The sequence below is a fragment of the Dama dama genome, chromosome 27, assembly GCF_033118175.1.
Source record: "Dama dama isolate Ldn47 chromosome 27, ASM3311817v1, whole genome shotgun sequence".
Classification (NCBI taxonomy): Eukaryota; Metazoa; Chordata; class Mammalia; order Artiodactyla; family Cervidae; genus Dama; species Dama dama.
The window spans coordinates 21,972,361-21,987,942 of NC_083707.1; the positions used below are offsets into that span (position 1 = coordinate 21,972,361).

At 42.2% G+C, this 15,582-nt stretch overlaps 1 protein-coding gene across 2 annotated transcripts in view; it reads right to left on the reverse strand.

Annotated features, from left to right (window-relative positions):
- FHOD3 (formin homology 2 domain containing 3) overlaps nucleotides 1–15,582 on the reverse strand; it is a 518,587-nt gene that overhangs the window by 195,760 nt on the left and 307,245 nt on the right. For both annotated transcript variants that reach the window (XM_061130778.1, XM_061130777.1), the window contains exon 6: nucleotides 11,659–11,753. In XM_061130778.1, the coding sequence (XP_060986761.1) occupies nucleotides 11,659–11,753 (95 nt within the window). The remainder of the gene's footprint in view (nucleotides 1–11,658; nucleotides 11,754–15,582) is intronic.

Sequence of the window (15,582 nt, forward strand, 5' to 3'; positions counted from 1 at the left end):
CAGAACTAAGAATATACTAAATATTTTAACAAGAACAACAACAAAATTCAAGTGACTTAAGATATTTATCAAATTTCTCTTAAATGCTTTACTCCAAAGACATATACTCAAGCTCAGAATTCCTAAGCAAAAAGCTCAGAATGGGCCCCAAAGCCATTGTAACTGGTTATCAGATATCTTGGGGTCCAAATCTCTCCCCTTTTGTGCTGTCATCATAAGAATGAGGTTGGTCTTATCAGAAATAAAGTACAGGCCAAAATATACTCCCTGAGGCTAAAAATCTGAGCCAAGGCTTTCAGGTGTCTGGGGGGGGAGGGGTGCAGACCCCAAAGTTGGCTCACCTGCCAGGACAGGAAGTTACCTGCACCAAACCCATGTGATATGGCTACAGGGCCTAATGGCCAACCCATGTATGACCCAATGCAATTTGCAGAAAAGGAACCAACTTGGTGATTAATGAAGTAGCCAACTGTGGGGCTGGGAAACCCTCAAATTCTTACTATTTAGTCGCAGGAAATCTTGCAGAATGCTAAATACAGAAGACTATTCAAAAATAAAGACCCTGATACTGGGAAGGATGGAAGGCAAAAGGAGGAGGCAGCAGCAGAGGTTGAGATGGTTGGATGGTATCACCAACTCAATGGACATGAGTTTGAGCAAGCTCCGGGAGATAGAAGAGGACAGAGGAGCCTGGCATGCTATAGTCCATGGGGTTGCAAAGAGGTGGACACAACTTAGCAACTAAACAACAAAAATAAAAATTCAAAAATAATTCAAATAAATGTCAAAGTAGTAAATAATGCTGTAAAAGAACATGTTCTTCTATTGAGATAAAGTACTGGGGGTTACCTGGAAGTTTTTGTACAGAATAATGACTAAAAGTGAACAAGACCAAAAAAACATCCACTTTGCTAAATTTCCTTTGGGATAGATTCCTCAATGAAACTATGAAGAGTTAGCTGATAACAGGTAACATAAATCCACTGTTGTTATATAAGCACTACCGAAACCCTGCACTAAAATACCGCCTCAGGGAACACCTCGATAGTACCTGCAAAATGAAGGGGGGGAAATCAACCAGAGTGGGTACTTTTCCCATGACTGCTATCCCCAGCTTCAAATACAAAACCTCCTGGTCCAGAAAGCTCTGTGACTGGTCACACAGCTAATTTCTAGAGGGAGTCAAAGAAAACCAAGGCTAATCTGATTTCTACCATACTATAAGGAACCCCAGCTTTCCCTCTGGCGCAAAAATATAAGCCATGGGGAAATGTGACACATATCCTTCTCTGAGCAATAATCAAAGTTAAAGAACTTTCTTATGTAAATAACCAGCCCTGGAAACATGACAGTGGACAACTGCCAAGCTCAGGAATGGTGAAAGTGCTGTTAGCCAGAGTGTGGCGGTCAGCTGGCATCTCCTTAGAGTGGATGGAGAAGGGCTGGCAGATGAGTACTGGCAGGTAGAGAGAGGCTGCAGGGATGGGGGTCAGCAGTGCTGGCAAAGCATGGCCTGAGCTGGTAGGGCTGCTCCCAGGGTCTCCTGGAAGCTTATGCTTTTTTCAGTCATCCTGTCCACCCAACTCTCCTAGAACATCTCTGTCTGAGGAACAGCACATCGGCTACAGTGAAGCTTTTACATCATCCCAGATGTTCTTCCATATTAGAGCCACCCATTTCCCAGAAGCTGGAACACAGCTGCAAGTGCTTGGCCACTTGCCCCGAAAGGGCAGAAGGGTCAGAGTCCCACCTCATTCCTGTTTCCTCCCATTTACATTCATAAGGGATCTTGACTATGTAAATTTGTAAGCTGCAGTTCTGGTTTATCAATAAGCCTTTGGAGAGTTGTGGTTCTTGCCACAAATCAGCTCCCTGAAGCTAATCATCTCAGAGCAGGATGAAAAAAAAAAAATGCTGTTCCAGCCCTGTGGCTGGGGACCCATTCTGGATCTTGGGGTCCCCTCAGCCTGCTGGCTCCTTTAAGGTCTGACTCCAACCTCTGGTTTTCAATGACTAGTAAATTCTTCCCAAAATGTCTAGTAAAATTTCTTTTTTTTTTCTTTTCCTTCTACTGAGATTATACGGATATCCAAGAGATCAAATCAGTGAGAATTAGTTTTCTGGGTGTGTGCCTATGTGCTCAGTCACTCAATCATGTCCAACTCTTTCTGACCCCATGGACTGTAGCCCTCCAAGCTCCTCTGTCCATGAGATTCTCCAGGTAAGAATACTCGAGTGGGTTGCTATTTCTTCCTCCAGGGATTTCTGGGTATACAGAGCCAAATAACCAGTAGAAAGGGAAGGGTGGCTCTCTGTACCCACAATCTCTCTCTGACACAAATACTACTGTAGTGAGTGAAAGTCACTCGGTCATGTCCGACTCTTTGTGACTCCACGGCCTATACAGTTCATGGAATTCTCTAGGCCAGAATACTGGAGTGAGTAGCCTTTCCCTTCTCCAGGGGATCTTCCCAACCCAGGGATCAAACCCAGGTCTCCCACATTGCAGATGGATTCTTTACCAGCTGAGCCACAGGAAAGTCCAAGAACACTGGAGTGGGTAGCCTCTCCCTTCTCCAGTGGATCTTCCTCACCCAGAAATCGAACCAGGGTCTCCCACATTGCAGGTGGATTCTTTACCAACTGAGCTATCAGGGAAGCCCCAGATTGAACCTGCATTAAAACTTGGGGGCGTCCATGGTGGTCAAGAGTTTAAGAATCTGCCTGCCAATGTAGGGGACACTGGTTTGACCCCTGGTCTGGGAAGATTCCACATGTCATGAAGCACCAAGCCCGGGTGCCACAAGTCTTGAGCCTGCAAGGTCCCCGTGCTCTGCAACGAGAGAAGCCACTGCAATGAGAAACCCTCACACCACAGTGAAGAGTACCCCTTACTCACCACGACTAGAGAAAGCCCATGCACAGCAACAAAGACCCAACACAGCCAAAAATAAATCAATAAATACATTTTTAAAAATTAAAAAAAACTCATGGGATTTAAAAAAACCTTACCTAATGAAATACTGCTAAACACGGAAAAAATTCAAACACAACCTCATTCACTAAATATGCTTTCATCAAAAAACAAAGAGGCTCTTTAAATATAGCATATAATCAGAAATAATTTGATTTTACAATCTGCTGCTGCTGCTGCTAAGTCGCTTCAGTCGTGTCCGACTCTGTGCAACCCCACAGACGGCAGCCCACCAGGCTCCCCCATCCCTGGGATTCTCCAGGCAACAATACTGGAGTGGGTTGCCATTTCTTTCTCCAATGCATGAAAGTGAAAAGTGAAAGTGAAGTCACTCAGTCATGTCCAATTCCTAGCGACCCCATGGACTGCAGCCTACCAGGCTCCTCCATCCATGGGATTTTCCAGGCAAGAGTACTGGAGTGGGTTGCCATTGCCTTCTCTGTTTACAGTCTGAGAAATATCAAATGAATTACAGTACATTCATATGCCTAATATTAATTACACAGGCATTAAATGTTAGGTTTTTTAAATACTACAATAATACAGGAAAATATTGTAGGAAAATTACAAGGAAATGTACAAAGTTTAAAAATCTTTATGTAATAGCACTTCTGGTGATTTTTACTTTAATTTTGTATTTCTAAAGTTTGGTATAAAGAGAATATATTACTCTTACAATCATAAAAAATCAGTAAAAGTTTTAAAAGGCTATTTTTTAATATCAAGATTTCATACTATACCAATAAACTTAAGCTGTTTTTTCTTCAATCAGTTATCTCTAACTGCATCAGGAAATTAGTTTTAATCCAAACTTCTATTAACAAAATACAGATTAATTCAAATAAGTTAGAAAGGTTAAACATAAAAATCTGATAGAATTCATTGAACTGTGGTGTTGGAGAAGACCCTTGAGAATCCCTTGGACAGCAAGGAGATCCAACCAGTCCATCCTAAAGGAAATCAGTCCTGAATATTAATTGGAAGGACTGATGCTGAAGCTGAAACTCCAATACTTTGGCCACCTGATGCGAAGAACTGACACATCTGAAAAGGCCCTGATGCTGGGAAAGATTGAAGGCGGAAGGAGAGGGGGACATCAGAGGATGAGATGGTTGGATGGCATCACCGATTCAATGGACATAGTTTGAGTAAACTCCGGGAGTTGGTGATGCGCAGGGAGGCCTGGCGTGCTGCAGTTCATAGGGCCTCAAAGAGTCAGACACAACAGAGCAACTGAACTGAACTGAACTGAACTGGGTAGATCTCACGGAATTTTATTTAATGTGTTTTTAAATATACAAAATTGAAGCTCTAACTTCTACTTAAAAAGTGGCAAAGACTGTTGCTCCAAACCTAACAGTAAGAAAAGGCCAAATAATCATTAAAATCAACTTTTATTGAACCCATTAGAGAGCCAGGATTTCACAGCAACCAAGTAGCATGAAATCTAAAAAGGGACAGTTTCCTTCCACTAAGAAAAGGCAGGACACAGCAATGGCCCATCTAAGGTAGAGTGGAGAAGGAGGATGGGAGCCACCATACTGAGCAGTAAGTAAAACTCAGATCACAGTTTTAACAGTCAGGAGTAGAATGTCATGAGAGTGTGGAAGCCCTGGGAACTACAGACACAAAGGAACTTAGCATCCATTCACACTACTCTCCAAGGACTTGCATGGCACCATGAGGAAGATTGAGGCAGGGATTGAGACCTACGAAAGTCTCCCACAGCACAGATTGGGGGATGCAGAGCCTGGATACCAGAACAACAGCAAACACCCCACAGGAGAAAGGGAGCAGCCACAGACCACCTGGATAGGCAGGAAACCACATCCCGAGTCTTCTCCTCTGTGATACAAAAGCCGTAAGCAGCAGGGAAGGGTAGCAAATCTTGTTGCCCCTGAAGCACAGGTAGTGTAGGAGAATGGAAAAGAATAAGACTCTGTACTGCTGGGACAGGGGCAGGAGCCCATCCTCAGAAGAGACCTTTTAGAGTCCTCCTACCACTGAGGGAGGGACAAGATCACTGAGACAGTCCCACCTCAAGACCCAGGCACACTGGCCTTGTTGAAGACCAGTGTGGGAAACAAAGGCAATAGAGAAAGTCCAGTCCTGGAAGCACCAGGTCACAGAAGGTTCCATTTGGTGAGGGGCAGGGGCATGGAAATTGACCTCCCTCTGAGATTTAGATGTGTAGAAAATGTTCAAAGCTCACAGTGAAAAGGGAACATTGAGAAAAACTCTCTAGCAAGCCAGTTCTCATCTAAACCACAATTACTTAATAGAATTTGGAAACAGGTGGTAAAGGAAGATATTACAGCAATAGCAAAATCAAGCCCTGCTCCACTTGAGAGAAAACTGAAAACCTCTCTACTCTAATTGCTTAGTATTAGAGACCTGCCCATTTATAGGCATAAACACTACCTACCTTAGCCTATACTGTCCTATACATACCAAGCTTTCAATCAAAATTACAAGATGTATAAAAAAGGCCCAATTCCCCACCCGTGCTGACAAGAAACAAAGACATCCATAGATTTGATGCAATATTAGAACTATAAAATTCACAATGATTAACATGTTAAAGACTAATGGAAAGGGTAAACACCACGCACAAACAGATGACAAATTTCAGCAAAGGGAAACTGTAAGAATCAAATGGAAATGCTAGAAGTAAAAAGCATTTAAAGCCTAAAGCTTTCCTTTCCTAAGTGAATATGATCTTGAGGTTGGAACTCTGGCCTGAAATCAATGGGAAAAAAATCAAAGCTCTGCATTTAGGTGTTAAACAATCACAGAGATGCAGAATGGAAGGAACTGGCAAATGCGGATGAGTAAAAAACAAAACAAAACCTGGGAGGTTTAGTGAATTATTAGTTTGATTGGAGCTAACACCCAGGACTGCCGCTGAATGCCTTGGTGGGGTCTGTAGAAGGGTGACGCTGTATTCTGGGATTTTACCATAGCAAGATCCTTTGTACTGGATGGACAGAGAAACTGCTAACTCGAATGATGAGGAACGGCAAACTACATCCCCAAGGACTGTCTGTGGAAACCATCGAATTTAACTTGGACAGGATGGCATAATCAGTTCAGTTTAGTCACTCAGTCATGTCCAATCTTTGCAACCCCATGGACTGCAGCACGCCAGGCCTCCCTGTCTATCACCAACTCCCAGAGTTTACTCAAACTCATGTCCATCAAGTTGGTGATGCCATCTAGCCATCTCATCCTGGGTGCCCTTCTCCTCCTGCCTTCAGTCTTCCCCAGCATCAGGGTCTTTTCCAATGAGTCAGGATGGCATGATATCTGTCTTTAAATACTTTAAGAGTATTTCCATGGGGAAGTGAGTGTGTGTTATTCCAGAAAGCAGTGCAAGGCATTTGGTTAATGACAGAGAGATGGAGGTGGGTCCCCACAAGTAAGGCTTTCCCACAGTTCCAGTGTTCAGTAATGGCCATTTGAGGGAAATGGCACTTGCTCTGCTGAAGTATCGGGAATGTGGCTGGTGAATGTCAGAACATCTTGAACAAGACTTTGCCACCTCTCCAAGGCTAGAATTCTATTTGATATTACATTACTCAAAAACCACTTCAATGAATCTCCAGATAATTATGCTGAGGGAAAAAAGCTAACTCCGAAAGGTTACATGCTGTGGCCCCTACCATTCATATAACTTTGTTGAAATCACCAAAGTATACAAATGAAGAACAGATTAATAGTTGCCAGATTTAGGTTGAGGTGGGAATAGGAGGGAAGTGATATTGGGGCTCCTGTTAGTTATGGATACATTCTGTCTCTTGACTGTACCAAAATCTCAACTGCCTGATTTGTGATACTATAGTACAGTATTGGAGGATGTTATCTTTGGAGAGAACTGGGTAAAGATTACACAGGATCTCTATGTATTATTTCTAACAATTATATGTGAGCATACAATTATCTCAAAACAATTAACAAAAAAAATTAAAAATGAAAAAGCACTTCAGATCCCACCCACTGTGGGTCATCTGAGTGGATCACACTGGCAGTGACTGCCAATGACCATGACCAAAGGGTTGACGAAACCTCCTCTACTTCACAACCAGCCAGCACTTCCTGGCACCACGGATACACCTGTTTAGCTCTCCTGGGGGACACTGCCTTCATCTTACCCAGTATGTCAAAGCTTTCCAGCTATTGAAGCCCAACTGCCAAATTTTCTTTTCTTGCTGAGGGAATTCCCTGTGGCTCAATGGTTAACAATTTACCTGCAATGTGGGAGACTGAGGTTCGATCCCTGGGTCAGGAAGATACCCTGGAGGAGAAAATGGCAATCCACTCCAGTATTCCTACCAGGAAAATCCCATTGACAGAGAAGCCTGGCAAGCTACAGTCCATGGGGTCACAAAGAGCAGGACACGACTGAGCGACTAAGCACCACCACCACCACTACCTCTGCTGGAGGCAATGCCCTAGTCATAGCTGCCCAGGTTCAAAACTATGACCCTCGCTTTCATTCTTCAAGCTGTTTTTCTACATGCAGAAATCTAGTCCAAGGAAGCTATTCTGCAAAATGTCTCCAGATTTTCATCAATTTCTGCTGCAATTCTTAGCCAGGTCTCACTATCTCAGGGCTTTGATAGCATGTTAGGCCCCAAGCTCCCTAGCCCTGTTAATTTCTTCCCCTACTACCTCCATCCTACACACCCAGTGTTACTTCTCATCATTTTACTGTCCTAACGAGAAACTTTGAGCCACATCCCCAGTGTGTGTGTGTGTGTGTGTGTGTGTGTGTGTGTGTATTTGTTGTGGGAGTGGGGAGCATGGTCTCTAAGGTGTATAAGAGAGTGTGTGTGTGTGTGTGTGTGTGTGTGTGAAAGGGGCTTGTGGCCAGAGCTCCCCTTGACTCAGGTTTAGCAGCTGTGCCACATGGGAGTCAGGGCGCAGGGCCAGCCCCACACAGCACAAAGTAAGTCTGGAGATCTATGACCAGCAATTTGGGGCACAGCTGGAAGAATGAGCTGCAATGGGGCCGACAGAAAAATGCAGCGAGAGCAACAGAGAAAGGGCAGGTTTCATGACAATATCAGGAGGTCATGAAACCTACAAGAAGGTTAAGGGCTACTGGGGCCTCCCCCATGGCCAGAAGGCGATCCATACAGATAAAGAAAAACAGACTCTCTTTATGATAATAACGAAAGGTTATATTGTACAAGCCGAATCACCTTACCCCAGTTAATGAGACTTCCAGATATACTGAAGAGGGAAAAAAATCCATATTGTGTGAAAAGTCATGAGGATAGCATCTGCTTCTTACCTCTGACTGGGAAGTTTAAAGATGGATTTTTGTAAACAGAATGAAACATATTATTGAAAAACACCTTTTCTTTCTTTTAAAATGTAATTATTTGGCTGCAAATGGATCATTTCCTCCTCTGGTTATGAGACTCAAATACCTGTAAATATTGCATAATGGCCTGCTGGCAGACACAACTTGTTGCCTTTCATGGAAGGAAAATGAAGAATTATGAGAACAGAATGGCAAGGCTTCTCTAACCCCAGATTCCATCATCAACTCTGTGCCTGTTTAAGGCACAAACAACAGAACCTCAGGGTTCCTGTCCTTCAGGTTCTGAGAAATCTTAGTCAAAAGAAAAACCTGGGACCCCTGGCTTTCCTTATTTCTTAATTTAATTTGAATCAGGAAAACCTCTGTGGCCATATCGCCCAAGCTGTATATTAAAGGAGAGGCTGAGGCTTCCTTCTTAAAACTTAGGGTTTCATGTTGATTCACCTGTTCTTCCTGGCAGAGATCTCATTCCCCAGTCATGGGGGTGAGGGGGAGTGTTAAGGTCACCATACTGGTTTTGTAAAGAAGTGATCTCATTAAAACTGCACTTGGTGGCTGCTGCCCCTATTGACTTTCAGCCAGTAGCCTGCAACTGAGCACTCCCTGCAGGGTCAGCTGAGACCTTCCTCTTTCATTACAGAGTGGACACAGGCTCCGAGCAGCCCCACAGTCCCTTAACAACACCAATAGCCCCAAGGCTTAGGCTGAGCCTTGGCTCTATTTTCTCCTCCGCATAATGCCTGGTCTGGTATTGAACACAGCAGCTGGAGACCACTGTAGGGAAAATGAAAGATGGAAGAAGGATCCAGCAGTGACCTATCAGTGCTGATGCCCCGAGTGCCTGGGCGGGGGAGGGAAATGCCCTGCCTCAGAGAGATGCCCAGGGTCCCAAACACTGTGTGTGCTGCACAGGGAAAGAAGAGGGGAAACATAAGTCCTACATCTCATTCCTGAGGGCTTTGAATTTCATGATTTCCCCATGTTACTTATAAGTCAATAAAGATGTCCCATATATTCCTTTCCCAGTGTTTATTTTCCTTGCAAAATGATGCCAAAGAAAAATCGACAGAGTACTGCTGCAATACTGAAGATTGTGAGTCTTCCTCCCATCTACTGAGCAGATGCAGCCACTTCGTTAGGCCCATTTCCTTTTTCTCCTCTCCTTTTTTTCTTCCTGGTCCTGGTCTCTCCCCTCATCCGTTTCTCCCTCTCTCCTCTTCTCCATGCCTTTCCCATCCTTTTTTCCCCTCCCACTCCCTCCACCAGGATCTTACCCTTCCTCTACTCCTTCCTGGTCATGAGCTAAAAGGTGGTCAATTTTCCAGTAACAAGGGTAGCTGCTAGGTTTTATTCCTGTTTCTAAATAGGGTTGGTTGTCGGCATTTTATTATGACCATAATAAAGTCAGCTTTCATTGCAAAATCTCCCATCTCCCTAGCTTTTGGGGTCCTCGAGACCCTGCAGAGAGCCCAGGGGAGGGAGAAGTTTCCCAATGAACATGAAGGTTAAGGAGACTCAGCAGAAGGGAGGAAAAATCAGAAAACACTGAAGCAGGATATGAGATACATATCTTCCCTCAGCCTGCAAAATCAACCCAGTAGGCCCATCATGCCACTCAGCTTGCAAGGTCACCTAAAGCACTTTGTAAATAAAGGCATATCCATTTCCCAAAGAAAACAGAGCCAAATGTTTAAAGAGAAGAAGAGGAGAAGGACGAGGAAGAAAAAAAGAGAAGGAGAAGAAAAGATTTTCGGTCTTCTAAGAAAAACCATAACTGTTTCTATTATAATATGGGAGAAGAGACTCTATTAACAATAATACTGGGAAAAGGAAAATTGAGCAGAAGATGTGAGGGTCAACCAAAGACCTGGGACCCAGTGGGTATCACATACCAAGGACTGTGACTCTGCCCGAGAGCCCAGGGCTGGTGCCCACCAGCCTTGGCAGGCTCGCCACTGTGAGGGTGGCAGGGAACATAGGGATGGGGAAGCCTGGGATGACCACAGGTTCTGCAGGGACCCCCAGGAAACTGTGCTGACTCTGCAACATGTCTAAATCAGGTTGAAATTCCCCACCCAGGCCCCCAACACTCTCCCCATTTGACCCTGCTGCCTACTCTCATCACCGTGATGTCCACCATGCTGCCTCACCCCACAGGCTGACCACACTCCAGCCTGGATTCCCTGGCTTCTGCTCAAGACGGGATCCCTTCTGACTTCCTCCAACTCTGCCTTCCAGCCAGGTCCTTCATGGCCCCACCTGAGAATCTAGAGAGCACGATGCTAGAGGCTCCCTCAGCTTCCAACACCCCTCGAGTGTCATGGCGGATCTTTGAGTGTCATGGCGGGTCTTCGAGTGTCAAGGCGGATCTTCGAGTGTCATGGCGGATCTTCCTCCTCGGGGCCATGGCCCCAGGGACTGAGGACTCACAGACAAGGCACTACCAGACAGACACGGATCCCCAAGATCCGTGGGGGAAACTAGAGAGACCCTCAGAATCAAGCACGAGTTCCTCAACTACAAAGTGGGGACATTATTTACCTTACAGTAGCCTCATGTGGATTAAAGGCAATAATACCGGAAAAGCACTTATTATGGTGCCTGGGTGAATTGTGAGTAAATGCTGGTCACTTTTATAATTGATGGCAGAATTGAAAGGCAGACTCAAATTCTTTGATCTATACATACAGGAATATGCATATACATATATGCAACATACACATACTTAAGTAACTGACCGTATTAAACATGAAATACATTAGGTAAGATGAATGGCAACCCACTCCAGTCTTCATGCCTGGAAAATTCCATGAACAGAGGAGCCTGGCAGGCTATAGTCTATGGGGTCAAAGAGTCGGACACGACTGAGCACGCACTCGGCTTTACCACTGGCAAGATTAATGCTCTACCCATTGCCTAATGTTTTAATTAAATGTTAAAAACCAAAGGTGCCAAAAGTATTTGATTAAAAATTAAAAGAAGGGGCTTCCCTGCTAGTATGAGTGGTTAAGACACTTCCACTGCCAGGTACACAGGTTCCATCTCTGGTTGGGGAACTAAGACCCTGTACGCTGCAGGGGCAGCCAAAAACTTAAAGAAAAAAAAAAAAAAAGCTTAAAAGAAAATAACTAAAAAAAAAAAAAAGAAAATAACTAAAATGCACTAAAAATTAATAAGTTCTGTGCAATTTGGGTATGTTTTTAATCTATAAAATCATAGTCCTTGTTTGTACTCTGACAGGGCTGGAACAGAGCCAAACAGGACTTCTTTTTTGCAAAACCATCCCAGAGAGCATAACAAAAAGAGAGGTGTATGACATACAAACCAAATAAAATGTTCAACCATAATCTCTTACCTTCGACCCAATGAGAGTGTACAGCCACTGAATGGTTTCATTGTGGTTTATTACTCCATTCATCCCATCCACGTACAACATAATCTGGCCCAAAGCTAAAGAGAAGAGAAAAAGAAGCAAGGAGATATTATGGTTTTATATGTAAATAACATCTCCAATGATCATAATGTCAAGTGAGATTCTCACACTTTAAGTACACTGTATGTTAATGATCAAATCTGAAGATTTGATCTTCTGATTTGATTCCTGAGCTCTGAAATTAGCAAAATCTCATTGCAGAAAGTGTGGGCCTCTCAAGAAGAAACAAAGGCTATTCCTGGTATCTGGAAGATGCAATTAAGGCACCAAATCTAGTGACTGTTGCTTCTCTGTGCCTTGATGTATAAATGCATGTTTTCTGTTTCTATATCTGGGTGAAGTCCCAGACGGGACACAGATATGTATGAGATGGTGTCTGGGTCGTGGCCTCCAGTTACAGAAAGAGGTTCTCAAAGCAACCTGTCCAGTGCCCCAGCCTGTGGTCAGGCTGGTCCCAGATGCTATGGAACCATCCTAAGTTTATTTGAATCCTTAGATAGGAGATAAATATGTATTTAAGTATTATTTGTAATCCTTTCTAAAGATTTTTGGGTTTTAAAATGTCAGATATTATGAAAAAAAAATTGTCATTACCAAATAAATTCTTAGTTAAGGACAATACAGTCACCAAATATTGTCATTATCCATAAAAAATATATTATTACACTTTTTAAACAAATACTAACTCAATTTTTTTCAGTTCCCTTAGTTTCAAAATAATTTGGTGTCTAGAAAATCAATAAACAAAGGTTATATACTCTAAATAAATAGGCTTCACTGAATTACATCTGACCTGCTAAATCTCATTTCAGTCATAATTAATTGGTATGGCATTGACACTTTTGGCAACCCTTTTTTCCTGGTAATAGTAAAATATCTCATTTTAGAAAACTTAAAGTAAGAGGTGTGAAATGAAAATAATTCATAATCTCATAATTTATAATTATTCTTAACGTGTTGACATATTTTTCCTATATTCTTTCTTTTATGCTTTACACACATACAGCTTTATATGCAGGTTGTAGGAAACAGTTCAGATGAAATGGTGTTGACTGAAAACAGTAAATAAAACATAAAATGTGAGTATCCACTAATTCCAAACATACAAATATATGTGTTATGTCAGAAAATTTATTATTATTTTATCCAACAAATAGATAACAAAATCCCATAATCATTCTGAGAAAAAGTACGTTCTTATATATGTAAAAACTCAAAATTTTAAGCAACTAATTGAATATATCCTTGACACAATAAACAGTATATTTTTGGAAATACCAGATTCATATTCTATTTGGTGGTGAAATATTAGAGATATTCCTGTTAAAATCAGAAGTAATTTTAAAATGATGCCCATTAATCCTGTGATTATTTAATACCATGCTAGAGAGTTTCAGGCAAATTTAACAAGACATGAATAATAATAAAAGGTAGGATGGTTAGAAATTAATACATAAAATTGTTATTATTTGCAAGAAATATCACAGACCAATAAAAATTCATTTACAAAATTTATAATGAAGAGATCACAGTCACAACCACATTCTCATCTTGATGAGAAAAAGTATGTAATACACAAAGGAAATCAAACTTTGACATAAAAACATAATGCTAGATAAATGGACACATGACAGAAAATATGATAAAGGTTTAAATTATTTATTTTAAAAGTTGATAAGAAAATACTAAATGCCAATATAAAAAAGCCAAATTCAAACCAGTCAATCCTAAAGGCAATCAACCCTGAAAATTCATTGGATGTACGGATGCTGAAGTTGATGCTCCAATACTTTGGCCACCTGATTGTGAAGAGCCAACTCATTGGAAAAGACCCTGATGCTTGAAAAAATTGAGGGCAAAAGGAGAAGGAGGTGACAGAGGGTGAGATGGTTGGATGGCATCACCGACTCAATGGATATGAGTTTGAGAAAACTTTGGGACATGGTGAAGGACAGGGAAGTGGGGCATGTTGCAGTCCATGGGATTAATCGCAAAGAGTTGGGCATGACTTAGTGAGTGAACAACACAAGAGAGAAGACAAACTGGTTTACAATAGTAAAGTTGTTCATTCTTACTATAATAAAAATGCAAAATAAAACAATAATGAGGTAGCATTTTTATTTAAATTATCAAAGACATTTTTAAAAGAAATGGTTAGGTATCAACTGCTGCAGAAGTTAAATAACTAACTTCATGCATTCCTGGTACAAGTCCTGTAATCTATTTAGTGCTGTAATTGTTTTAAAAATAGTTTCTATAGTTACCATTTAGTGTCTACCATGTCTCAAGATTTGGGGGGGGGGGGGGACTTTATATGCGTTATTAACATGGGAGCCAGGCTGTATAGGAGGTATTACTACCCCCACATGACAGAGGAAAAACTGAGGCTCTGAAAAGTGCTCCCAAGCTCCATCACTACCAAGCGGCTTAGTCCACCTCTAGCCAGGACAGGTGACTCCTCTGTGTCTCTACGCAGAGCCTGAAAGTCCTCTCGAAGCTCTTCCTCAGCCAATGTGATTTCAACAAACTATCCTAAGGAAATAACCCTAAGTTAAGGGAGGAAAGAGAATGAAGCAAAAATATGCCCTGAAGTGTCATCTATAACATCAAAACATCAACTAAAATCCACACATCCACATATATAAAATCCACTAGAACACCGCATACAGAGTAATTTACCAAACCTATGTCCTAACTTGTGAGCTGTTTCTGATAAAATAGTTAAAAAGTAGAAAATGAGAAACATTATATAATTCAATAAAGTACTAAGATCTTCAAGCACTGAAGGAAAGGAAACCCCATGATATATTAAGCATTATGACATGATATATGTTCTTTGGATATATTTTCTTCTACTTTTTTGTTTTCCTTGTTTTTCATTACAAGTACCTATTACTTCTCTAACTGGAAAGCAAACAGATAAACAAAAAGGAACTAAATAAGACTGCATAATGCAAAGTGTTAAGTGCTTTTCCTGGTTTTTAGAATTTTTTTACTAGCTTACCCCTCTCGGCATACCCCTCCCTCCTTCAGTAAGATAAAGCTCCCACTTCATGGAAGAGTTCTGAGAATTCAGCACATCCTGCCCCATTTTTTCTTTTTGCTTTTTCTTTCCTCCTCTCCCTTCCAAAACAAACTGGCAAACCTCCAGGGAAGAGGAGTTTGCATCACTGTCCTTTTCCCACTCAAGTTCCACTGTTGGAGAAGCAAATTCAAATGCTAGGCTTCCCTGGTGGCTCAGACGGTAAAGAATCTGCCTGCAATGCAGGAGACCGGGGTTTGATCCCTGGGTCAGGAAGATCCCCTGGAAAAAGGATAGGCTATCCACTCCTGTATTCTTGCCTGGAGAATTCCATGGACAGAGGAGCCTGTTGGGGTACAGTCCATAGGGTTGCAAAGAGTCAGACACGACTGAGCAACTATCGCAGACTTTAGCATCTTCCAAAGCAATGGCACGGGGGAGACGATGCAAACTGTTTATAGTCTCTGGAAGGTGCATCCCTTGGGGGGCCCTTCCCCCCTCCCAAGGCTGAAAAGCCAGGGAGTAAAGCCTCCCCACTGACTTCTCAGGGCCTCTGGTATTGCAGAAAGCCCAGCAAGCCAGGGCATCGCTACGGAAAGTGAGTCAAAGTGAGAATTTCTGTAAGTTTTTTCTCCATGATCTGTTTCCCTTCAAGGTTCTATTAACTGCCCACTTTGGAGGAAGAAAGTCACCAGAAAGTCCACATCGAATGGAATCAATTTTCTGATCACGCTAGTTTGTCAGAATATTGTGAGAAGCAAAAGCTTTCAAGTTAGATCTCCCTGCACCAGAGCCCACCCTGAAACCAATGAGCTCCTTCCTGC